Here is a 25875-nt window from a genome sequence, read left to right as displayed (position 1 = left end):
CTCCGCAGTGAAGAGAGACCTAGTGGCCAAACTTAGTTAAGCCCAGGCCTTTGCTGTCACTGGCCACAAGGACAGATGGATCTCTCAACACATTTCAGCACCTGCCAGACAGAAACCTAATTCAGCCAGACTAGAGCTGGTCAGGAATTTTTCAATGAAACATTTCATCATCACAGAATGTGGATTTCTCAACCCTGAAACTTTTCCCGCAAAAGAGATTGTTTCAAGAGAACTTTAGTCAGGAAGCGCTCTCCAGTCCAGAATGGGATTTCGGCTCCAAACACCCTCCTGCCCATGCAGCCCCATGGTTATGGCGCTCACCTGGGATGTAGGAGACGAGGGGAGAATCAGGTTTAGAAAACCTGACCTATGGGGAAAGGTTAAAAAGACTGGACCTGTTAAGTGTTGAGAAAAGACACTGAGCGGGGACCTGATAATAGTCTTCAAATACACGAAGGGCTGTTATAAACAGGGCTGTGATCACTTGTTCTCCATGTCTGCTAAAGGTAGGACAAGTCGTAATGGGCTTAATCTGCAGCAAGGGAGATATAAGTTAGCTATTAGGGGTATAAAGGCCAGTTGAGCTCTAGAGTAGGTTACCAAGGGAGGCTGTGGGATCCCCATCACTGGCGTTTTCAAGAACAAGTTGGACAAACGTCTGTCAGGGGTGGTCTAGGTTTTCTTGGTTGTATCTCAGCGCAGGGCCTGGACTTGGTGACTTCTCAAGGACACTTCCAGCCCCATGCTTCTAGGATTCTTGTGACCTGGAATTGGGTTTCCCACATCCCAGCTGAGGGCCCAACCACCGCTATTTTGGTGGGGGCAGCTGTCTGCTTTGTCATGGAAAACATGGAAAGCTTGCAGGGTTCGTCCCTGTGCCAAAGCAGGCATCCTTTGAAACAGTGTAAATCCTTGTGGCTGGGAAAGCCGTTTCCTGCCCACCTCAAAACCAAGGCCCAAAGGTACATGCACCACATTGTCTGCAGGGCGCCCCAGCTGAACCCCACGCGACCGGCCAGCGAAGCTCAAGAGAACACAGTACCCGTCGGACTGCAATGTGCGCCCCCTGTTTATTCCTGCACTTCTGGATGCCACAATATATACAGATGGTTTTATTTATACCCGTAACAATATACAGAATTAGATTTATATATATATATATATATATATATATATTCATATATTCACACACAGACACACAGACGCTCACGCCCCCTTCGGAAGGGACGTGCCCAAGAGCTCAGCAAACCTCCTCAGCCCGCAGGGAGGGTGCTGCTCCCGACGCACCCCACAATGGTAGAAGAACCCCCCAAAAAACGAGCTGGTTTCTCAAGAAAAAGAATAGTACATTTGAAAAAAAGTCTTTAAAAAAAGGGGAGTGAGAAGGGGTGTTCATTTGTTTGGTAAGTGGAAGAGGCTTCACCCCCTCCTGAGCAGCAGGCAAGTCATTCCCTAGGTTGGCCTGGGACGGTAGCAGATACAATCCCAGCATTCCCTGGTGCAGGCCGCTCCTCATGGGGCTTGGCATGAGTCCGGAGCCAGAGTTAGCCACCCTAAGTGCTGCGTTGCAGGTAGCGGATGCCGTCGACGCTATAGCATCAAAGGGACCTGCCATATGAGAAGAGTGCTGTCCGTCTCGCTGCAGGCCGGCAGCTTGCTGCTGGGGTTGAAATTCCGATAGCCCCGCCCGCCGGAGATGATGGCCACCGAGGAGATCTCCTTGCGGTGAGTGTCCCGGGTGCACGGCCTGCTCCGCACCCAGATGTCCGGGTCGTCGGCCATTTCGTAGATGGAGCCGTCCTCCTCGCTGTGCTCCAGGGTGCTCCCACCCGGCGCCGGAGGGGCATCTTTCACCGAGAGCAGCTGCCCAGGCAGGTGGGAGGTGGAGTGGAGGCGGTACTTCAGGAGGATCCCCTTCTTCCTCATCTCCCCGGCCGGGGGCTTGTCGAGGGCAGACAGCTCTGGAGACGGGCCGTCCGGCTTCTCCTCCTGGCCGCCCTCCTCCTCCTTTTCGTTCTTCAGCACGTCCGGGGCCAGGGTGCTGATGGCCACGGCCAGGAATTCCACAGGGCCACAGTGGCCGTTCAGAGAGACCATGCCTTTCCCTGGGAGAGGAGCCGGGAGGAGAGAGAAAGAGAGAGAGAGAGAGAGGTTTTATTAACAGAAAACGCTTCAGAAAACAAATCAAGTTCACGCCTCATAAATATTGGAAGGCTCGTCTGCTGAGTCCCGGCGGCTCCCTGCTGCCTCGATAACTAGAGCACGTTATTCTGAGATGCACAGATGGGCCCGAGCTCTCCGCTCCTCACCGTTAACCCTGCGCCCGCGAGGAGAGCAGGGGCCAGAGCGCTCAGCCCTCCGTGATGTGCATGAGCTGCATAGAATCATAGAATATCAGGGTTGGAAGGGACCCCTGAAGGTCATCTAGTCCAACCCCCTGCTCGAAGCAGGACCAATTCCCAGTTAAATCATCCCAGCCAGGGCTTTGTCAAGCCTGACCTTAAAAACCTCTAAGGAAGGAGATTCTACCACCTCCCTAGGCAACGCATTCCAGTGTTTCACCACCCTCTTAGTGAAAAAGTTTTTCCTAATATCCAATCTAAACCTGCCCCACTGCAACTTGAGACCATTACTCCTCGTTCTGTCATCTGCTACCATTGAGAACAGTCTAGAGCCATCCTCTTTGGAACCCCCTTTCAGGTAGTTGAAAGCAGCTATCAAATCCCCCCTCATTCTTCTCTTCTGCAGGCTAAACAATCCCAGCTCCCTCAGCCTCTCCTCATAAGTCATGTGTTCTAGACCCCTAATCATTTTTGTTGCCCTTCGCTGGACTCTCTCCAATTTATCCACATCCTTCTTGTAGTGTGGGGCCCAAAACTGGACACAGTACTCCAGATGAGGCCTCACCAATGTCGAATAGAGGGGAACGATCACGTCCCTCGATCTGCTCGCTATGCCCCTACTTATACATCCCAAAATGCCATGGGCCTTCTTGGCAACAAGGGCACACTGCTGACTCATATCCAGCTTCTCGTCCACTGTCACCCCTAGGTCCTTTTCCGCAGAACTGCTGCCTAGCCATTCGGTCCCTAGTCTGTAGCGGTGCATTGGATTCTTCCATCCTAAGTGCAGGACCCTGCACTTATCCTTATTGAACCTCATCAGATTTCTTTTGGCCCAATCCTCCAATTGGTCTAGGTCCTTCTGTATCCTATCCCTCCCCTCCAGCGTATCTACCACTCCTCCCAGTTTAGTATCATCCGCAAATTTGCTGAGAGTGCAATCCACACCATCCTCCAGATCATTTATGAAGATATTGAACAAAACCGGCCCCAGGACCGACCCTTGGGGCACTCCACTTGATACCGGCTGCCAACTAGACATGGAGCCATTGATCACTACCCATTGAGCCCGACAATCTAGCCAGCTTCCTACCCACCTTATAGTGCATTCATCCAGCCCATACTTCCTTAACTTGCTGACAAGAATACTGTGGGAGACCGTGTCAAAAGCTTTGCTAAAGTCAAGAAACAATACATCCACTGCTTTCCCTTCATCCACAGAACCAGTAATCTCATCATAGAAGGTGATTAGATTAGTCAGGCATGACCTTCCCTTGGTGAATCCATGCTGGCTGTTCCTGATCACTTTCCTCTCATGCAAGTACTTCAAGACTGATTCTTTGAGGACCTGCTCCATGATTTTTCCAGGGACTGAGGTGAGGCTGACTGGCCTGTAGTTCCCAGGATCCTCCTTCTTCCCTTTTTTAAAGATTGGCACTACATAGCCGGCCCAAGGGCCCAGATCCTTCTAATTTCCACTGAAATCATTAAAGGGATCTGGGCTGACGTGCTGCGTGCGCCTGCTGGGTCTGGCTATGCCACACCCAGCCTTTCCCATCTGAGCCGATGGCTCCCCATTCCACCCCCTCTGATTCTGCCTACAGTCCCAAGTCCCCTCCCACCTCATGGCCCCTGGGACTCCCTGTTCCCTGACTATGTGCTGTGCCCCCTTTTACCTCCCCGCGGTGCGACTCAAGGTTCATATTAATGGGGGCGGGGGAGGGGAATGCTGGGAAATCCCAGTGGCCAGTCCTGAAAGGGAAGCTCAGCCCACCCGTTGTGGTCGTGACGGGGACAGTTTTGACCCAGCGACGGTAACACGACCTCTCTCGGGGATCAGATGGTGCCCAAGCGGGGCTGTTTGCTCACATTCAGCAGCACCTGCTGGGGGGGTGGGAGGGAATAGAGGCGAAATACAGAGCGTTTCCAGCCCTGGTACCCACAGCTCCATCAGGGCACCCCAGCCCTGACCTGCAGCCCTTCTAGTTCATCCCTGGAGTTTACTATGCCCTCTCCTTCCCCAGGTGCAGTGAAGAATGACCCTGTCTCCCAGTGGCTGAGCCAGGGAGCACGGGGCTGCTGTCTGAGATAGGACCCAAAGGGTTTCATTCTGGCCTTTTGCCCCATGTGTCCCATGCTGGAAGGGGCTGGGAGGTACGACACACATTAAAGTCTCCTCCATGAGAACCCCCATGGTGTGCGACAAGGCAACAGATCTCCATGGTCCCATTCAGTTTGTCCAGGACTCAGCCCAGGGAGGGAGAGTGCCCACGAACACAAAGCAACATGCCAGGCTTTCATTTTGTAATGTGCGCCTGATGGGCATAGGAGGGCACCGAAATGCACTGGCGCACCCATGCGCCGGGGCAGGGGGCGTTACGCAAACACATGGATAAATACGGGACATTCCAGGACAAGCAGCGCTTACGGCTTCCAGTCCTGAGACCCATGCAAGTGGCAACGCTTCCCGCAGCACAGCGCCTTCGAGCAGCGCATCTGGGCATCCATTTACCGCTGGCTCAGTGCGCCGCTTGAGTCACCGGCGCCACCTCTGGCAGGGCCCGGGGGCTTTTCTGGGAGGCGTCCCACCCCAGCACTGAGCCGGCCACGCTAAACCCCGCTGAGCTGCGGAGATCACGGTGGAAACACGCTCTAGAGCTCGCGACGCAAGCTGACAAAACAGACGCGCTAGCCCAGAGCCCGCAGCACGACAGGCTGGATTTCCAGGGCTGCGTTTGGTCTCGGCCGGGATCTGCGAAGGAATCCAAGGGAGAGATGTGCCCAAATGCCACTGGGATGTCATGGGACTTGGAGGGCCATGGTCCCTTCGCCTCATTTGCAAATCCCAGTGCGAGCACTTTGCTTGCCCTGCAAGACGTGCGAAGGAGCCAGCTGCAACGTCTCTGCAGTCCCACAGCGATTCTCCACCAGTCCCCCGGGTGCAGCTTAACCCTAGCTTGGCAGGCATCTACTAGCACCAACGCAGAGCTGACGATCTCCCTCCTGGCCCAGCTGAGAACCCTCCGCTCTGCCCAGCCCAGCTCCCAGGGGCAAGATGTACCAGAAGAGCAGACTCACCAGTGATTTTGGGGATGCCCTCCAGCCTGGGCACAGGCAGTAACACGATGATGCCCTGGTCCGTGCCAACCCACAGGAGCCCCTGGCAGATCAGCAGGCTGGTGACACGGACGTTCTTCTGGCCTGTTGAGGGAGAGTAAGGAGTGAATGTCGATCTGCCCCAGGGAGAGGCTGCAGCCGTAGGTGGTGGAGGGGGTGAGACGGGCACCAGGAGACGTGCACTCCGACAGCAGCAAGCTTGGGGATAAGAGCCAGCAGGATGCCAAGGGGCATTAACTGGCACCATCAGGCAAGGGGGGATTGGCACGAGAGGGGCCAGGGACAAGCCAGCTCCAAAGGGAGCACGACAACGCTGCATCAGCAGGGGACGCTGAAAGGGAACAAGGGGCCAGCTTGGCTGGAGGACGGCGGGGAAAGCAGAGCACCGCCCGCACCCACCCAGCGCCCTGGCCCAGCAGTGGTGCTGCCCAAGAGCTGGGGCTAGGAAACGCCAGCATGCAGCACGTGGCGAGGGCCCCGGTGCCGGCACTGGCAAAGCTCTGACGGCGCGATTCCAGAGCCGTGTTTTACACTCTGAATGCACGAGTGCCTCTCCCTTGCAAGAACAGAATACCCCGTTGTTTCTCGGCACCGACAATGAGACGGATAATTCGCTGCCATGAATTAACATGTTTTTGATGTCAGTCCAGATTAGCTCTTCCCGCGTGATCAGTGCGGCGCTGTCTTTTCATTTTAGCGGCAACGTTTGGGAGAAGAAGGTGGGGGGTGCGGGCGGCTCGGCAAGGATGCCTGTCTCCTCTCTCCAGCACTGACATACCTGAGGGCGGATGGGAGGCGGGGAGGAGAGGCCCTAGCAGAGAGAGGGGTAAGTGGCAGGGCGAGGCTCCATAGGGGAACCCAAACAGAGGAAGATTTCTCCGCCCCACCAGGGGCCGGGGCCGGCTGGTAAAAATCCACCCAATGCGATCACTGCACGGAGGGGCGGGGTGGGGGGGGCAAGGCTGGCTCATATCACACATGGTGGGGGGCAGGGATCTGGCAAGCCACCCCGCAAGGCAGGACGAATGACGAGCGGGATGCTTAGTGCACAGTGCTAGGATGTACAAGTCATTTTGTGCCAACCGGGGTCCCTGTGCTTGCGATGGAGAGTCCCCTGGGGAAATACGACATGCCCCCCCTTTATCTCAGCCCAGGATGAGATAAAGGACACAAGCAGACGGGAGGGGGCAGGAAGGGAAGCCCTCCCAGGTATAAGGAGGGGCAGGGGTGGGCACAGGAGCACCAGCAGGGACCTAGGCCCCCGGCTATGTGCAATAGCAAGGGGGCTAGGGAGGAGCAGGCAGCCCCACTGAGCCGCAGAGCAGGAGGGCGCCAGAGCAGGACAGGTGGCCGCCCACCATTCCCAAGCACCGCAGGAGAAGGGCAGCTGCTCCGACCCCCTTAAGCAGCCGCCTCCTCCACTCCAGCCACGACCCCAGCTGCACATCCTGTCCTCCCCACCCCCAGCTCAGGGCTGAAGGCTTGGCCCCCGGCCTCCCCCGCCCCCCGTTCTCAGCACACATTCGGTTGCCCACCTTTCCCTGCACATGCTGTGAAATGCTCCCCGCCTCCTGCTAGGCTCCCACTAGGCCTCATCCATGATCGGCGCCCTCCGCACCCCTCTCCCCCATCTAGGAGCTAGTTCAAAATTAAAACACACACATCCCTTCAACGAACAGTAAAAAAACCAAAACAAAAAAAAACCAAGGAGCGTAAGCAGAAGGAGAGGAGGTGGCTTGAGAGCCGTGTTTTGAGCACCCTTCCCTGAACCTCAGTGTCCCCTGGCACCCTTTGTTCATCTTGTCTGTTTAAACTGTAAGCTCTGGGGCAAAGGCAGCCAAGCGAGGCGACCATACTGGTTAGGGGTATGATTTTTTCTTTGTCACTGAAATAGCTCTACCAGAAAAAACAATTACATACCAGGACCAACCCGAGGTGGACATAGTTACAGTGATATAGCGGCGGCAGTGTGGCCCAGTGGCTAAAGCACTGGACTAGCACTCAGATCTATTCTTCGACTCTGCCACTGGCCTGGGCAACTCACTCCCCGCACCCCCCCGTGCCTCAGTTTCCCCATCTGTAAAATGGAGATAATGGTACTGACCTGGGGCTTTGAGGTCTGCTGATGAGCAGTGCTATATGAGAGCTAGGGATTAGTAATAAATGGGTACATCGTATCCCCCTACCTGTTTGGGAATTAGCAATACCAGTGTAATTGTGTCCATGCTGATGGGGGTGGAACCGCTTGAACTAAACTGGTATAGTTTAAAACGGTTCCACTTGCTCGTGCAGACAAGGCCTAAGCGTCTGTGCAGCGCTGAGCACAACAGAGCCCTGATCGCCAGTGAGACCTCTTGGCAATCCCATTAATAAGATCCTTAACTCTTCAGAACTCTTTTGCAGCTGGGCTCCCCAAGCTCGCTCCAAGAAAGGAAAAGCAAGACATCCAAAAAAAAAAAAAGTAAGATTTCTAATGGCAAATAAATATTTTATCACCGCGACTTAACACTGCAGCGTTGGATTCACCGAAGCAATATATCTGCTGAGCTACGTGAGAAAGCCGGGGCTCTCCGCGAAGACTTTATTAATGACCTGTCTGGTTAAAAAGAATGAGGGCGCTTAAGTTCAAAAACGCATTAATGCCAAAACCCTCACTCTCCCAGGAAGAAAAGGAAGTGATCAATTTTTTAACATGCCCTAAAAAAAAACAACAACCCCCCCACCTACCCACTTACACGACGACTGCCTTTATTACGAATTAAACAATTACTCCTGTTCATCACTGGAGTGAGGGGTGGGGACACCAACCTTCAGAGCCGAGGGGCGTGGGGGGGGGGGCAGAGGGGGGTGACATTTCAGAATTCTTCCCAGTTGATTTCCCTGCTCTTAAAGGGCCGCTGGTGCTTTGGGTGAAATGAGCAATAGGTACGGAGCAGAACTTCTCGATCCCAACACACCCTTTGAAGTTTGGGTCCGAAATCCAGGGCTCCAGCCCATTTCTAAAGGCGAGCTTCAGGCCTGGTCCTCACTGGTGGGACTGCCCTGATTTCAGCCAGAGGCGTAGCTGCATCAGGGCAATTCTAGACCGCAGTCAGACAGGGGGTATGTCTGTAGGGCAATCCCAGGGCGTGACTGCAGGTCCAGTAGGCACACCCCAGCTAACTTTAATCTAGCTCGCTCGGGCCCTGGAGGTGTGACGAGGCACCGCAGAGGGCTTCAGCGCAGGCTGGACGAGCCCAGCTGGAACCCTGCATAATCACGCGTTCGGCCGCAGCACTGTTACTCTGGTATCCCAGCCAGCTAGATTAGCACTAGTGGGTGCGTCCACTCGAGTGGCAACCACAGCCCGTGATTACAGTTCAGACACACACACAGCGGGATCAGTGCAAAACAGTTTTACCCTCTCTGCACTATGCATCTGCACTGGTGCCTTGTCCTGGGGGCTGGAACGTGGGCAACCCCCCCACCCCCGAGTAGAAAAGGCCTTAAAAGCCAGCATCGATTCTATTTTCGGATTTTCTATAGCCGCAGTATAGAGGCTCAATCCACAAGAACTGTATTAAATCAGAAACTGCCCCTCCCCGTTAGTCTCAGCAGAGGCCAAGGAATGAATGGGGCATAAACCTCTCATTCTTCCAGGGGCTCAAGTCCTTCCAGGTCAGGATGGTTAGCAGGGCAGCCTGGGGGGGGAGGTGGGGGGGCAGGGGAAGGGGAGGGCATAGGGTGACCAGATGTCCCAATTTTAGAGGGACAGTTCCAATTTTTGGGTCTTTTTCTTATATAGGCTCCTATTACCCCCCACCCCCGTCCCAATTTTTCACATTTGCTGTCTGGTCACCCGAAGAGGGCACGACCTATCGCTATTCTGTGGATAAATGCAGAACTTCCCCTTCAGGGGCTGCCAGCTCACAGTTGCCTCTGTTTGGGAGTCAATCCCCCAGAATGCATTTCTCATCCCCGCAGCCCACTAAAAGAAATCCTTTAGCACTGAAAAGCATTTGCATGACAACAGGATCTTTGTTTCCACTGAGTTCACTAGCTCCTGACTTCTCATTGGCCCATTAGATGTGGTTAGTTTTTGTGAAATCGCTATCGGTTGCCTTGCAAACAACTGACGGCACAAACGTACGATGGCAATTTAGAGAGGGGTGGGGGGAAATGGGAGGGATTGGCAGATGAGCCAGTGAGAAGCAAGAGATCCTGTTCTATGCGGACGACCCTGGTAATAAAATAACAGCAAACAGATGAGAACGCAGAAGAGGTGATCTCCGGGTAGAACTTTCTCCGGGAGGGATCAGTAAAGGACTTTAAGATCTAGCGCCTTGCCTAAATGAGGGAAACTTGCAGTGATGTGAACTACAGCAGCGTGCAAACTTCTAAAGTGTGTTCATTGCAGTAGTGCAAAAATGTGGCAGGCCCTGGTGCAAATTCCAGTTTGCACCAGCGTAGGGTATCTGCACTAGAGGTTTCCACCAGTGCAGCTGTATTGATGTCATGACACTGGTACACGTTTCTCCAGGCAGCCAAGCACTAGGATTTTGTCTGTGTCTTTTTAAACAGTGCATGAGAATTGTGCGCTCATGAAAGATGCCAGCCTGACAACCAAAGAGACTCAAGTTCTGTATGTAACCACAGAGCAGGGACCAGGAAAACTGCCCCCCTCCCCCGGCTGCCCTGCCAATGTGCCTCACCCCTGACACGTGGGGACTGGCCCTCTCTCGGGATGAGGAGGGAGCTCAGTGGATGACTGTGCATGACTTGACTTGTCAGCGGAGGCTGCCAAGAAGTGAGGGTGGTTCCACCGGGACCCTGACACAGCCCGCAAATCATTTCACTCTGTGCTGAACAGCCTTCCGCAGGGCAGGTGTTTGGCATCACCAGCGTCTTCATCAAGTTTAAATGCGACCGAGTGAAGTAATTAGACCACATGGATACTGACAACAAGAGAGTGTTTAACAAAGTCGAAACAATGAAGCTCTACGTGTCATAAACACCCCCCTCCTCCCAGCAGGCTCCTCCCTCATCCACAGACCTCAAAGCACTTCACAAAGGTGGAGAAGGATGACTAGTCCCATTTTTAAGCTGGGGAAACTGAGGCACTGGAAACTTTCCCTAAACGCTCACGGTCGCACCGTAAATAAATGGCCGAGCTGGGAAATAGAACCTAAGTCTCCTGAATCAGAGGGGGCGGCAAACAGGTATCATTCCCATTTTACAAGAGGAGAAGCCCAGGCAGTTCTGTGCTTCAACTACAGAGCTACCCCTCTGTATCAGTCAGGACAGGCATCTGGGATCATCTTGCCATCTAATGGCCAGAGAACTTGCCAAGAATCCCAACGCTGCTGTGGGCTTGGGGGTAAATGGTCCCGAGTCCCCCCTCTCTGGTGAGCTGCTGATCACGGCTCTAGGGTGAGACGTGCTTGCTGCGGGGAGTGGGGGGGGAGGGACCAGACACAGAACAAGCCCCTTTTCAGACGGTCCCTCACTGTGGTACAGTCCCAGCCCTTTAAGAGTCATCCTAGAGAATCCACCCTGCGGGCAGCTCCCTGAGTTGCTGTTTGAAAAGGAAGATGAGAGAAGGCCAGGAGGAAATTTAAAGGGCCAGGCCTGTCATTTTAACGCAGTCTGATAGACTATCAGTGTTGGAAGGGACCTCAGGAGATCATCTAGTCCAACCCCCTGCTCAAAGCAGGCACAATCCCCAATTTTTTTGCCCCAGATCCCTAAATGGCCCCCTCAAGGATTGAACTCACAACCCTGGGTTTAGCAGGCCAATGCCCAAACCACTGAGCTATCCCTCCCTCCTCCTCCCAGGATTGGTTCTCCAATGCTTTGCAAGGGTGAGTGTGGGCAAAAGGATCCATGCTCCAAAGTGGGGGGTTTCTCCCCGCATCTCCCACACCCCACTTTCCCCCTCCCCTCTCCATTCACCCTTCCCACTCCACCCCCTCCCTCTGCCCTCCAGCAAAGCAGGCTATAAATACTCTGCGGGCACCCAGCGGCTCCACATCGGCTGGGGAGGAGGCAGGGGAGGACCACAGCCGTAGGGGTCAGTCCAGAAAGGGGCCTCGTCTGTCAGGCCGCTGGTAAAGCGGTGACCAGCTTTTCAAATCACCAGCTAAGAATCCCAGCCAAACACGCAGCAAGAAAGATGCTTCCTTATAGCAACAGCATATGCAGGCATCAGACAAAGGCCGTTTCCCACAGCAGCGGTCGCAGCCCATCTGGCTCCATTCGCCGAGCAATTAGCTGGAGTTCTGCAGCGTGTCCGGCCCACACGCCTCTTTAATGATAAACACGGCCCCTTCCCAGCACTGCTTCGGGGCTGAGGCAGGGCTCGGGACAGAGATGCTGCCAAGCGGCTTTTCCCCCTGAACGCAGGGGGTTGTTTATTTCAAGGGGTGAATGTTCCCCCCCCCAGGGAGGGTGGGTTTGGCCCAATCTGCCATGTGCGTCCCATATGAACGGGATGCCCGCAAAGCTTATGGGAGCAGGGCCGGAAGGGGTCGTTTCTCTGCCGATCTTCACCCCCCTGCCATGAGACGCTACCGACACGCTGATCCTCATGCAAAAAATCGGCCTCGTTCCTGGTTATAGCATGGGAGGGATGCGGGGGTGGAGAAGGCAAACTCCTCTCCAGCCTGCAGCTACACTGGTAAGAGACCCTGGCCCATGCCCCGCAGCTGGCCCCACTGGCGGGGTTTGGCTCAGTCAGCGTCCGGCCATCTGGACAAAGCAGTGTGCGTCCAAGCAGAGCAGCGAGCTCATCTGGAGGAGGTGCTACCTGACCAGTTAATCCACACAGGGGAATAGGATCAAGGGCATGCGCAAGGAGGGGGCCACATCCGGGGGAGGGAGACAGTCTCTCCAGCTGCAGGGGGCACAGAAAATGCCCCTCCAAAAGCAGCCATACTGATTCCAGTGCATGCCCCTGAACAGGATGGAGGAGAGTTTGGAATGGGAACGGACCATGTGGACAAAGGGAAGTGGAGAGGAGGCTTAAAGCAGAAAGGGTCTACAGCGCAACAAAGTGGTGTGTGAGCACCACTGCTCCCTAGTGGTTAGTATCAGAACTGCTCAACTGTGTGTCATAAGCCCCTACACTGCTAACCGGAGGATCAGGGTTCAGGGATCAGGCCATCGTGAAGTTCCGGTTGGGCCATGGCTTCCTGGCAATAAGCAAGGGAGGGAAAGGAGAATCTGAAGCCCAGAGAAAAATCCAGCCAGCCTGCTCAGAACAGCACCCCCTGCTGCTCGTAGGCGGGAAGTGCTCTCTCCAGAGAGAGACAATGGATGTCTTGGGAGTGGCATGAACACCGCGGAACACTAATCAGGGCAGAACACGTTCTTGACACTAATCGTCTCAGGGCTGATTTTCTTTGCTGGTTCACAGGGAGGAAGAACGGGTCTTTCCCCAAAGATCGGCATTGCAGACCTCCAGCAAACTCACCTCCTCCCCGCGGCATCTCCCCACAGTCACGCCCACTCTGCGGCTATGACAAAGCCAGGCCTGACCCCTGCCAAAGCTCTGCCACTGGGCCCCACGGGTGCTAAAACAGCCTGCCTCACCCCAGACAGAAGGGCCCCTTCCACATGGACCCACGGCCTGCACACTGGGATGAAGAAGCTGGAGGAGGTCACCGAATCCACACCTCCCTGAGAACAGCTGGCTCCTGGCGGCCAGGTCATTGCCAGCAACTGTTACTGTCACAGCATGTGTCCAAGACCACATCCAGCCTTCCCATTTCCAGAGGGTCAAGTGCTTCCCCTGGAGATGCTCCCCCGCTCCTCACGGCCTCTCTACCACCCCAAGCACGTAGGGAGCGGCCTTCCCCCACACACCCACCGGCCCTGGGGCTGATCCTCAGTGGGCTGCCCCCTAAGAAACAGCCCCGCCCTCCCCCCCACCCCTACCTGGCAGGACGAAGGTGGTCCGCGTTGCTATGTTAATCTCCTGCAGATGCTCCAGGGTCTCGGTGTGAAAGAGGCGAATGGAGGACCCCGAGGAGAAGGCCATCCAGACGCCGCTGCCCGCCTTGATCATGTGCGTCACACTGGCTTCCTCGTCCGGGTGGGCCTCAAAGGTTTGCTGCGGGGGGGACGAAAGAGGAGGGTTGAGAGGGGCCATCGCTGTGGAGCATGTTATTACAGGGCAGGTGCTGAACGGCCCGTTACGCAGGGTGCACGGAGGGAACTAAAGATGGCAGGTGCCTGCACCCTGCATGGTGGGAACTCCTGGAGCCAGCAGGTGGGATCTCTCTGTTGGGTGGACAGGACTCTCTACACCCATTCGTATTGCATAACTGCACTGGCCAATCCTGCCAGCTCTGCATGGTAGGACATCCCAGAATGCATTGCCCTCAGTGCTGCTGGTGTGATCCATCCCCTGCCTTGCCACTAGGGGATAGCTGTCCCCAATTTCCCACAATGCACTAGAGCAAACCCAGTTAGGCAGCACGGTCATGGAAACACAAACATGGCTGCCAAGGCACAACACCGCACCAACAGAACGGGGCCAGTGCTGGTGTGGCCAGTCGAGGTGACTGGGCTAGTAACTGGTTACAAAATCACAGGCAAATGTTGGGATGTGAATGGAGCACTGGGCTGGGACTCAGGATACCCAGATTCTATTCCCGGCTCTGCCACTGACCTGCTGGATGACCTGGGGCAAGACACTTCACCTCCCTGTACCTCAGTTTTCCCATCTGTAAAGTGGGGTTAATGATCCCATGCTCCTTTGCAAAGCACTTTGAGATCTTCTAAGGGAAGTGCTAAATAAGAGCTTGGGAATATTATTAATTGGAGGTGAGGCGTGTCCCATATGTTTGCAAAGCAAGGGGGACACAACAATAGAGGATCCCCAAATTACTGATAGGATCAATCTCACCCTATTCCCCCATAGGGTAAGAGGAGGAATGTCTAGTGGCTACAGACATGAAAGCAGAGACCAGTCAGTGTGACCAGGGGAAAGCAGGCCTAAGAGAGAAGCCCTGGGGTGAAGCAGAAGCACTTCAGAGCAGGGGAATGGTCTGGGCTGGTTTCTAATCAGCCAGGTCTCGATTTTAAACCGCCCCCACCCATCAGAGTGCACACAGACAGTGCTGTTCCCTCCAGTGCCCGTAGGGCGCAGGAATTCACAGCCTCTGCTCCCATCTTCCTGCTAAGCGATCCTAGCAGAACCACCCTGTGAGTGCAAGTGAAACAGTGCCCCTTCCGCCGGGGCCCTCATCCCACACGGCTGCCGCCACACACGAAACCACGACTAAGCAGCCCAGCCTGGCCTGCTGCCCGCCCTAGAGAATGCCCCTGCGCCTAACTCCTGGATCCAAACACCCTTGCAAGTGGGGGGGGGGGGACCGAAAAGCAACCCTGGGGACGCTAGCCAAGGGCAGCGAGCCAGTCCCGCCACTCACGCTGCTGCAGCTACGTTCTGTTGTTCGCGCGCGAGCTTGCTCGGAGCCAGCATGGGTAAGCTCCCGGAAGCTGGGAATCACCCGCCAGATCCAAGTATAGACAAACCCTGTGTCCTTTCGGGGGAACTATCGGCAGGGATCACACTTCCCGTTGTGTCTGTGCAGCACCCCAGTGAAGCAGAGTAAATGCTCACCTTAGCAGGGACGCTAGGGTTAAGGTGGGGAACCCACGGCTCATTCAATCAACTTTCTGAGAATTTCACTGGTCAACCCCAAAGAGATTTGCAGTTCAGATTTCAGCGCGTTGCTGATGTCTTGCTCTCTAAGGGTTTCATACCACTGCCCATCAACCTCGCATCTGAATAAGATCCACAGCAACCGTGGATTTTATGTCCCTAGTGGATTTTACGGACTCATAAAAACTCCACTCCCTCTATTCCCACCTAGTGTAGATCACCCATGCCCATACCCTCCCCATACAGGCATCAGCCTCCTTTAGTCTAACCTGGCAAGAGTTCAACCCAGGGAAGGGGTGGGAATAATTTTGTCTAGAACAAACAATTACTCATTTCCAGGCCTGGTGGCAATTGATTTACACAGGGACTTCATGACAAAAAGCTGAACTCCGAGGTTAGATTTACAGTACAGGTGGAAAGATTCTGCTCTGCAGGGAACTGTGGGTTTGTCTAGACGGTGATACCCCCTCCCGCTCCTGGCACTGAGTCTCAGAGCCTAGGTCAGCTGACTCTGACTTGGGCCGCGGGGCTAAAGATAGCAGTGTAGATGTTTGTCTCTGATCCTGGGTTCTGAGACCGCACAAGCCTGAATGTCTCCACTGCAATTTTATAGCTCCACAGCCCAAGGCCCAAGAGAGGTGGCCGAGGCCAGTCTCGGCTGTGCCTCAGGTCTTCTTCGGCAGTGTAGACATACCCTTGGAGTCAGGGCTCCTGGGTACTGTTCTTGGCCCTGGGCAGTGTGAGGTCTAGAGATTAGAGCGAGGACTCTTCTATACTCTTCCTGGCTTTGGAAAGGAATTCGAGTTGTTTAAAAATAGGGTCTGGAGTCAGGGCTTCTGAGTTCCTCCAGGAAGTCAAAGTAGATGCTCACAATGGATCGTTCGTGCCTTAACAAAAATAAGCTATGGATCATAAAGGACAAAACAATCTCAAAAGCATGTATCTGAGCGACCACTCCAAACGGGAATACGGCAACATGCACTACAGAACTTTTAGTGCCGCTAGTACGTGGCAAGCTAGGATGCTGTAGATTCATGGCTGGCCGTGCAGATAAGCCCTTAGACACTCAGGAGCTTAAAGCTCATTGACGGTCATCGGCGCTTCCACGCCTCAGTACCCCAGTCACTTTTGAAAGGGAGAATTAGGTGCTTCTAAAACTTTTACCCCAAACCTACCAATCAGTTGGGATAAAGCTGCAACCTTTGCCAAAACACTTCCCATGGCACATTCCAACCCGCAGAGCTCACCTCCAATAACTGAAAACATTGGTGTTACAACTCACCTAAAAAACCCAGTACGGCCCCAGGCAGTGAAAATCAGAGCATGAAATAAACCTGAAGTTTACACGCTGCCTCTTTTTTGAGTTATGGGAGGTCAAAAGAAGTTAGAACAATTTTCAAAAGCCACCAGCTTTCCAGTGTCAGAACTCAGCTGGCTCGTCCCATCCATCTCAAACTTCTTGAGCAAAATGGCTTCTCCAAGTGTGGAGAACACAGGGATTTGTAATGTACAAAGGACCCTTGTTACCCTCCCCCCCACACCCCAAAACTGGGATAATGGCTGGGGAGGTAGGGAAGAGCGCAACTGTGCAAGTCAGGCTTAGAAGAGAAGCATCACGATTATTTGTGTTGCAGTTAGAGGCTGCAGTCAGGGCCCAGTTGCGCCAGTCACCACACAGATATAACAAGAAAGATGGTCCCTCCCCCAAATTGCTCACGAGGAACTAAGATGTGGGCTCCACGCAGGCCAAAGGGGTTTCTAGGGGAAGGTGGATTCCATGTGGAAAATGTCACCTCTTTACCCTGGAGATGGCAAAGAGTAGGGTGAAAGATTAGAGGGCACTAGCTCGGGAGTTTTGCAAGACAGTGATGACTTCAGACGGCCCCACTCAGAAAGCAGATACGTGCCACCGGTAAGTCCAAGTGCACTGTTTGATAAAGACAGAGGCACCACCACGTTAGGATGCATGAGTCTTCATTGAATTTCCCACGCTGGCCGTTGGGATCTCCTGACTGCCACGCCTGACCGAGACAACGCAGCCCATAACCCAGAGCCACGAGCAGCTTGGTCCTGCTGCCCATGAAGCCAACGCTCCAAATGAGATGCTGTCCCTGTCCCACACATCGGAGGAGCTGGAATCCAGCCCCCCACCCCCCAGTCAGGTGAGAACGTTCAGGTTCCACCTGCCCCAGCCCTCAAGTAGCAGATATTTATTCTCCAACAATGGGGCCATCCGCATCCCCCTCTGCCATGCCCTCTGAAGTCCCGTGTCAGAGCCTCTGGCTGAGAAGAACTAGACAGGAGCCCCTTAGTGTCACTTCTAAACCAACTACTTGGCATCACCGAGACACACTGGTCCCCTCCCAGCACCCAACACCTCTCATCATCAGGCTGGTTGAGAGCGAGAGAGGGCTGGTCTGAAAGCAGGTATGACCCCTTGCCACCAAGCCATGAGTTTGTCCCCACAATTGAAGCAGCTTAACGAGAACCACGCTGACAAACTCCATTGAAATGGTAACGCTGGGTAACCAGGTGTCACCATCCTCTTTTCAGGTCTCAGAAGGCACTTGCCCACGGTCTTTTCAAGGTGAATGGTTGTTCTTAAAATCCAGAGACAACGGATTGTCCCAGAAGCATGAAAGCTGTCCCGAGACAGCTAGCAGCCAGCCTGGTCCCCAGTGGGTGTTCATTCACATCAAAACCCACCACCACCACAGTTCCGCACCATTAGTGACTGCTCAAAGGTAACAGGACCATGGAGGCTGCAGCAGATCGGGACTCCTCTCGCAGAGCTGGGGGGTCCTGGGACTGCAGCAAAGGGTGATGGCCCTCTCTCCCCTGCTACACTGGCTCAGCTGAATAGGAGGATCTTGTAAAAGACATACCCGGTGTCAGACCCAGCCACTTCCACGAGCCCCCGAACTCCTGGTACGAGGAAGTAGGTTCCCCTGCCCTCCACCCCGCATCTAGACGTCAAATTCAACCACTCTTGTATCACCATCTCCAGCCCTTGGGCTGGTCTCCTGAGCGGGAAGAGGTCCAATTTCAGTGCTGACCTTTTGCGGCATTTCAGCTTCACCTCAAAGGGACACAAACAAAGCTAATTTGGAAAAAGGAGAGGTTACATGAAACCAGCAACTAGCGACATATTGATCTTTGGAGACACGGGGGCTGGGAGCTGCTCAGAGATGTTAACCAAGGACACGCTTGAGACATGCACAGAGAGACTGAATTGCTGCATGGCTCAGGCTGCCAAAGCCATGACAAGAAGTCGACTGACTGAGGGGTCAAATCAGGAGTAATCCCATTGACTCCTGCATAGTACCAAAGTGCTTCCCATGCTGAGACGCGGCCAGCTTTGGGGAGGAGCAACCAGTCAGCACACGCTGCACTGTGTACAAACGGGTTCTGCAACCCTGAATTACCCATAGTAGCACTTACTCACTCCTATTGAAGTCAGCCAGGTTGCTCACCTGAGCAAGGGGCTACTTAGTGCACTAAGGGTTGCACAGCCTACACCCCAAAGGAGGAACACTGGAAGAGCATTTCTAAACAAGCGAATACAATGATGTAACAAGCAAATCCTTCACCCACACCCTCTCCACAGCCCGGGACGTGTCACCTGCCTACCCAAAGGCACCCTCCAAACTGCTGCTCACATCCACTCCCCTCTCAGAATCCAGAGGTGAAGGGGTCTCTCTCACACCCCCAGCCACCCTCCACCTCCATCAGGGATCTGTTCAGCTCAAGTGTACCAGGAACTGAATTCAGGTCTGGCCAATACCAACTTGCTATTCATTTAAATGAGCTTATTTTCCATCTTCTCACTGACCTAGAGATACCCTTCCATGCCCCCACCCCCGCTCATGCTCCAGGGAACTCCCTCTGCCCATGCCTCCAATGCTCCATCTACTAAATTAGTTGCCACACTGGAAAGTCACTATTCCCCAAACAGACAGGCCTTGTGAATGCTGCCCATTGAACAAAGAGCCGGCAAACACGCAGACCCATGGTAACGCAGGGAAGGCGCTTACCAAGCCTAGCCTGCAGACATGCGCTGGAGGATTCTGCTGTATTTCCCAGTTAAGTTACATCCTCGGGATACCCTGGGGAAAACTGAGATAGGGAACACGGTCTAAGCAGCCCTCATGCATGGGTCCTCCTGCCCGCTCTGCTACTGACCCCCCATGGGAACTTGGGCAAGGCATTTTGCCATTCTGTGCCTCAGTTTCCCCACCTGTGGGAATGGGGCTAATACTTACCTGCTTTTGTAAATCTCTTTGAAAGGCCTGGCAGAGGAGTGCTACACAAAGGCCCGACCGGGTGCTCCCTCTGTGTGCAGCTGTTGGGAATCTTTTAGAAAACCCTCCAATCCTGATTTTAAAAACTGCTAGTGATGGAGAGTACACCACAAAACTCTAAATTGTCCCAAAGGTTAATTTCCCTCACTGTTAAAAATGTACATCTTATTCTCAGTCTGAATGTATCTAGCTTCAACTTCCCAGCCACTGGGTCGTGTTAGACCTTTCTCTGCTCAGTCGAAGAGCCCACCATCAGCTTTTTGTTCCCCCGTCTAGTTACTTATAAACTGATCGAGTCTCCCCTTAACCTTCTCTTTGTTAAGCTAAATAAATTGAGCTCCTTGTGTCTCTCACTCTAAGGCATGTTTTTAATCATTCTCGTGGCTCATCTCTGAACCCTCTCCAATGTATCAACATCCTTCCTGAATTGGGGGCCTCAGAACTGGACATAGGATACCAGCTGTGGTCGCATCAGCAACAAATGCAGCAGTAAAATAACCCCTCTTCCTACTCAAGGTCCCCCCAGGATGTTCATGTTCATATTCATATTCATATTCATCAATATGTGTGTGTGTGGGCGGGGGGGGACACGGACTAGAACAATGAGGTCCCATTCCTGGACTGGGGTGCTAGGCAATAGGAATTTTTAACAGAAAAGTCAGGACTGGGTAACTACCCTATGTCCAGATCTCATCATCTCCTCTTGTTTCTGCCATTGATCCAAAGGATCTCACTGGATCAGCTCCCTTGGGTTATGCAGAGTCCCCAGTAGTTTAATCACTTCTGTGGTGCTATTAGGCCGCCGAGGACAATGAACGGCCAAAACAATGCACTAAACTGCTGTCGCATCAAATATGAGGCACTCAAAGACATCCCATAGAAGACACTAATTGTTTCCTGGAAAGCTAAAAATAAAAGGCAGCTATTTGTTCATATCTGGGGCACAAAAAAGGAAAGAAAGAGCCGCAAGCCACAGGAAGTCCAGTCTGGAGTTTGGTACTGCTTTAAATGAACCCTTTTAATGCCCCATCTGGTCTGACCCTATGGACATCCAGCAAATACATAAAATCTGCAGGCTTTAGAGACTTTTTCAAAGCCATCTAGGGGATTTGGAAGCCAAGTGGGTGAAAATCTCAGTCTTTTTACGTACCCTCTGCTTAACAGGTGACGGGATGGTATGTAAGAACATGGCTACGACTTCTGACTAGGTGCATGAGCCCAAGCTGCGGAGTCTGGCATCCAGCTCTCAGTTTAGAGATGTCTGGGTCCGGTATTTTGGTTCAGGCCAAATGGAAATCTCTAACACAAAGTCAGGTTCTTTTCTCCTTCCTGATTTACACCAACATAACTAGCTCCCCTGGATGTCAGAGGAGTTGCTCTAATTCCACACCAGTGGAGCTGAGTCCAAAATAACTCTGCTTGTGGGATCGCATCCAAGCTACTTCTATCACTATCATGTCAGAGCACCTTGCCATTGTTAATGGATTTAGGGTCACAACGTCCCTCTGAGAAGGGCAGGGCTATTATCCCCATTTTGCAGACGGGGGATGTATTGCGCAGAGAGGCTAAGTGACTTGCACAAGGTCTGCACAGAGAAGTGTGTAGTGGAGCAGAGATGGAACACCAGGGTCTTCCAAGTCCCAGGCTAGTGTCCTAATCCCTGGACGACCTTTCCTGTGCTCATTCTTACCTCCACCAGCATGCGTTAGTAGCGTGATTAAAAGCAGATGAACAGCTGATTTATTATCCCCCTCCCCTAGTTTAACAATAAAACCCATTTCTGGGCCAAGAGCCTATGCTCCGTGTCCCAGCTCAGAGCAAAATTTTATGGTGGGAGTTATAAAATCCTGAATATTATATTGGAAATGCTGCGACAAGCTTACCTACAGCAGCACAGTATTTATGGACCTAGAAATGTCTATATAAAATAGAGGCCCTATAAATCCACACAGCAGCAGGCAAGGCAGGAAAAGTCATTAGTATTGATGAGACATCAGTCGTGCTAGGAAACTTCCAAGCTGCCGTTGATAAGAAGAAGCCTTCTTGGGAACCTGGGGCCCAATCCAACCACCTTTAAGGCAATGGGAGTTTTTCCTGTTGAGTTGAAATGGGAGCCTGGATTGAGCCTGGTATTTTGAGAAGAATGTGGGGTTAAGGAATGGGACTCAGAACCGGATTCCAGTTCCCAGCTCTGTCACCTTTAGAGCTGGCCGGGAATTTTTCAATGGTTTTTTTTGCCCCCCCAACAAATGCTGATTTGCTGAAACTGAAGCTGTCACGAAACAGGGTCAGGTTCAAGGAATTTCCTGACTCAAAAGAAAGAATTTTTTCTCCTCAAAACGGCACGTTTGGATACTTTCAAAATGAAAAGAATTTGTGGTTTTCCAGTTAATGACTTTTCATTTGGAAATTTAAGCTAAGGAGACGGGGAAAAGTCTAAAAAGAGGAAAAAAGATTGAAATCAAAACAAAATGTTTCAATTGACCACAGAACCTGGGGTTTTGGTTTGCAAATGTTTGAGATTTGGGCTTTTTGACCCAAACTGAGAAAGGAAAAGATTTCAGACTCAGGGTGGAAAAACCATATCCCACTTAGCTTTAACACATCCTTCCTGAGAGACCTTGGATAGGTCACGTAGGCACTTCTGAAAATTTCACCTTCAGTGACTTAGGAGCCTAAGAGCCTAAGTCACTTTTGGCAATGGAAAGTCAGTTGGGGCTTTTCAAAATGTTACCCTTAGTTTTGTGGGGTACAAACGGAGAGAATACTTCCTTTCTCGGTCTTGCCTCCTTCAACAGTCAGCCCTTTGGGGCAGGGACTATCTCTTGTAGTGCATACGGGCAGCATCCAGGTTTTAGGGTTTCATCTGGCCACCTGCAGGTGTCAGGAAGAGATCCTCCCCAATGTATTCTGGGAAGTTTTTTTTTTAAATTTCCTTCCTCTGCAGTACCAGGGATGGCCATGGCTGGAGATGGGACATTGGGAGGATGGGCCAGGACTCTGAGGGGGCATGGAGCGTGCTGTGTGGATCTTGTTCACTTTGGTCTAATTTCCATTGTTGGCTTTTGTGAGAGCTCTGGGTGGTGGTGATGGCCTATGATATACAGAAGGTCAGACTTGAACTAGTGGTTCCTTCTGGCCTTGGACTCGATGACCATGAACAAGGTTCTGATCTCAGCTGGGACCTCGAGGTCGTGTTATACTGCAGAGCGTATTTTCTGGGAATGACAGAGGCAGCGCCAGAACTTCCAGCTGCGGCGCTGCCCATACCCCAGCAAGCGTTTGCAGCCCACGGACTGTGGGGGTAACGGAGGGTAGAAACATTAAGGCCGGTGGCTGGATCAGATCAGAGAGTTTCCCAACGTGACTTTATGGACTTCAACTCTCAAGCTTTGTCTTAATTTTTCTTTTAAATTTAGGTTTTCAAATTTGACATTTTGCATGAAAAGAAACCAGCTCTTATTAGAATAACAAACTACTTTGTTTGATTTTCCCCTCATTCGTTCCATTTAATTCATTTCTTCTTCTGTCCAGTTATGGAACTCAACATAGCATCTCCTCTCGACTCCCCTGTGAGAGAACCCTCTGCATTTTCTAATGCCTCCATCACCTGGAACACATGTTCTTATGAACCATAGATTTAAATATCTCCTCCAGTCTGTCCCTAGTGGAGGAGAGGTCCAAGGCGGTTGAAGAGGGATTGTCTCCTCATAGGCTTCTTCCCATAAAACACCCACATTGGGGTTTTTACTAGAAACGTTCTAAAAAACAAGGAGCAGGTAGATGATCATTCCAACTCCAGCCATATAGAAGCTAAGCTTGGAATGAACACCCCAAGGTGCACCATGGTCTCCAAAGAAGAAGTTGGTTGAGGTGGCTACTGCATATTTATTTATGCAGGAAAATTATTCCCTTGGGTGATTATTAATTAACTGGATTCCAGCAGCACCTAGAGGCTCCAGTGGAGATCAACACCTGATTAGGTTGGTACTATACAGATACACAGTAAGGGACAGTCTGTGCCCAGCAGAGCTTGCAATCTGAATAGACCAGGCAGATGAAGGATGGTTTGTCACAGCTGAGCCACAGTGAGATTATGTAACATGCCCAAAGTCATGCAGAAAGGGGAATTACAGCTGTGCTCCCCAGGGCCTTAACCCCAAGCCTATGCTGCCTCACGGCCTCCTCAGCTGTACTGTCCACATGATGAACTCTGGGATGGCGAAAAGAACCATTCTCTGGAAGGCAAAATCCACTTCACTCACAGGTGGTGGTTTGAGGATGCTGGCTATCGATACAGGCTGGGACAATTCTAATGGTAATTGCCAGGAAGTCGTTTGACCTTCCTTTTTCTTCTTCCTTTCTGATGGCTTTTTCAAAGACGCGCACATACACACCTTCCTAAAGGACAGAGTTCACGATTGCCTGAGGCAGGATTCAGCTGGACCTAGTCAAGGCGCAAGAAGCAAAAAAACCCCAACAGTACTTGGCTCATTACTCTTTCCATCCAGCCAAGGATCTCAATGGGCTTTGTAAACGTACATGATTCAATTATGACCCCCTACAAGGAAACAGAGGCACCACAGAGCAGTTCAGTGACTGACCCATGCAACTCTGCAGCGGAGACAGAAATAGAACCCAGGTTTAAATGCGAGGCATGTACCTTCGTCACGAGATTGGCCTCACTTTCCCCCAGATGACCGAGGGAAAAACCTAAGCTGTCACAGTCTGTTGTTCCGGTGCCTGGATTGGGTTTTCAAGTCACATTGACGAGTGTAACGCATGAATTGCTAGTAAAGAGAGGCCTGCTTTTCGGAGGTGCGAGCACCTGCAGCTTCAACTAAAACCAACAGGAGCAATGGGTCCTCAGCATCTCTTGGGGACATCAGGAGCCTAGATACCATGGTGATGGGTGGGTTATGGCTAAAGGAGGAAGTATGGTTGCATGACTAATGCATTAGCCTGGAACTCAGAAGATCCAGGCTCAATTCCCTGCTCCACCCCTGCCTTCTTGGGTCTCTTTGGGCAACGCACTCTCTTTGCTGCAATTCCTCCATCTGTAAAAGGAGGGTGACAATGCTTCCCCTCCTTGTCTATTTAGATGGCAAGATCTTCGGGGCAGGGCCTGTCTCTTATTAATGTGTTTGTACAGCGCCTAGCATGACAGGGACCCAATTTCAGCTGGAGCCAGCCAGGCTACAACACAGTAACAAATGAGTGGTGTTTGCATTCCTGAGGGAGAGCTGCCTACCCAAAGTGACAGAGCAAACCAGGCATGAATTGGGCAAGATTATCACTGAAGCAGAAATTGGGAGCTGGAAAGAGACTCGTTAGGTTACCTCCATCTTGCTCTCAACCAGCATGGGATTTACTTGCCTTGTGGTTTATCATCCAGCACTTTGTCCCATTCATGAAAATACAAGAGCCGATTACACAGAGCTCCATCAAATTCTATTTCATAGATTCATAGATATTTAGGTCAGAAGGGACCATTATGATCATCTAGTCTGACCTCCTGCACAACGCAGGCCACAGAATTTCACCCACCACTCCTACAAAAAAAACCTCACACCTATATCTGTGCTATTGAAGTCCTCAAATTGTAGTTTAAAGACCTCAAGGAGCAGAGAATCCTCCAGCAAGTGACCCGTGCCCCATGCTACAGAGGAAGATGAAAAACCTCCAGGACCTCTTCCAATCTGCCCTGGAGGAAAATTCCTTCCCGACCCCAAATATGGCGATCAGCTAAACCCTGAGCATATGGGCAAGATTCATCAGCCAGATACTACAGAAAATTCTTTCCCAGGTAACTTGGATCTTACCCCATCTAAAACCCATTTATACCTATTTATACCATGACCAGATGGGGGTTTGCAGAGATGCCATTATACTTCTGGTGGCTCACATTAGTCATAAGAGAAGTAATAATGTGGTTAAGTGACTGTTCAACTGATACGGGGAGGAGGAAGCTGTCAATTCGCAGAGCTAACACAATGCTGTACGTCCCCAAACTGCAGTAGGAGCGTTGATTAATGCAAGGCCGCCCCGGAAGGAAGGTGGGCAGGTGTCATCCACGTTCAGAGATGGGGAAATTAAGAAAGTCGTAAGTGGCCTGAGTTCAAGGGGTACGGGGTACACAGCTTCAGTGGGAGCTGCAGACACTCAGCACCTCAACGTCAGCCAAGTCACTGATGACCTAAGGCCACCCAACGAATCCGTGGCAGACCTCGGGTGAGAACTCGTCATTCCACCCAGGCCAGCACTCGCTCCTGTAGATGACAGTGCTTGTGTAAGACTGGGGAGGTGATACAGACCAGTCTGCAACCCCAAAATCTTCCTCAGAGTTGCTGCTTCCCACGATAAAATCCCCCATCCTGTATCTGTGGCCGACGTTCTTTGTTCCCAGATGTATACATGGACATTTAGCCATGCTAACACATATTAATTCCTGGCCCCCCACTTATCA

The 25875-nt window shown here is 52.2% G+C and overlaps 1 protein-coding gene across 1 annotated transcript in view; it reads right to left on the bottom strand.

Moving 5' to 3' along the window:
• Window positions 1-1590: 1590 nt before the first annotated feature.
• ARHGEF10L (Rho guanine nucleotide exchange factor 10 like) overlaps window positions 1591-25875 on the bottom strand; it is a 124068-nt gene continuing 99783 nt past the window's right edge. The window contains exons 26-28 of the mRNA XM_077837219.1: window positions 13374-13548; window positions 5421-5543; window positions 1591-2105 (exon numbers count right to left, since the gene is read on the bottom strand). Of these exons, the coding sequence (XP_077693345.1) occupies window positions 1591-2105; window positions 5421-5543; window positions 13374-13548 (813 nt within the window). The remainder of the gene's footprint in view (window positions 2106-5420; window positions 5544-13373; window positions 13549-25875) is intronic.

This window comes from Eretmochelys imbricata, chromosome 18, assembly GCF_965152235.1.
Source record: "Eretmochelys imbricata isolate rEreImb1 chromosome 18, rEreImb1.hap1, whole genome shotgun sequence".
Classification (NCBI taxonomy): Eukaryota; Metazoa; Chordata; order Testudines; family Cheloniidae; genus Eretmochelys; species Eretmochelys imbricata.
This window is presented reverse-complemented; position numbering and strand designations above follow the sequence as displayed.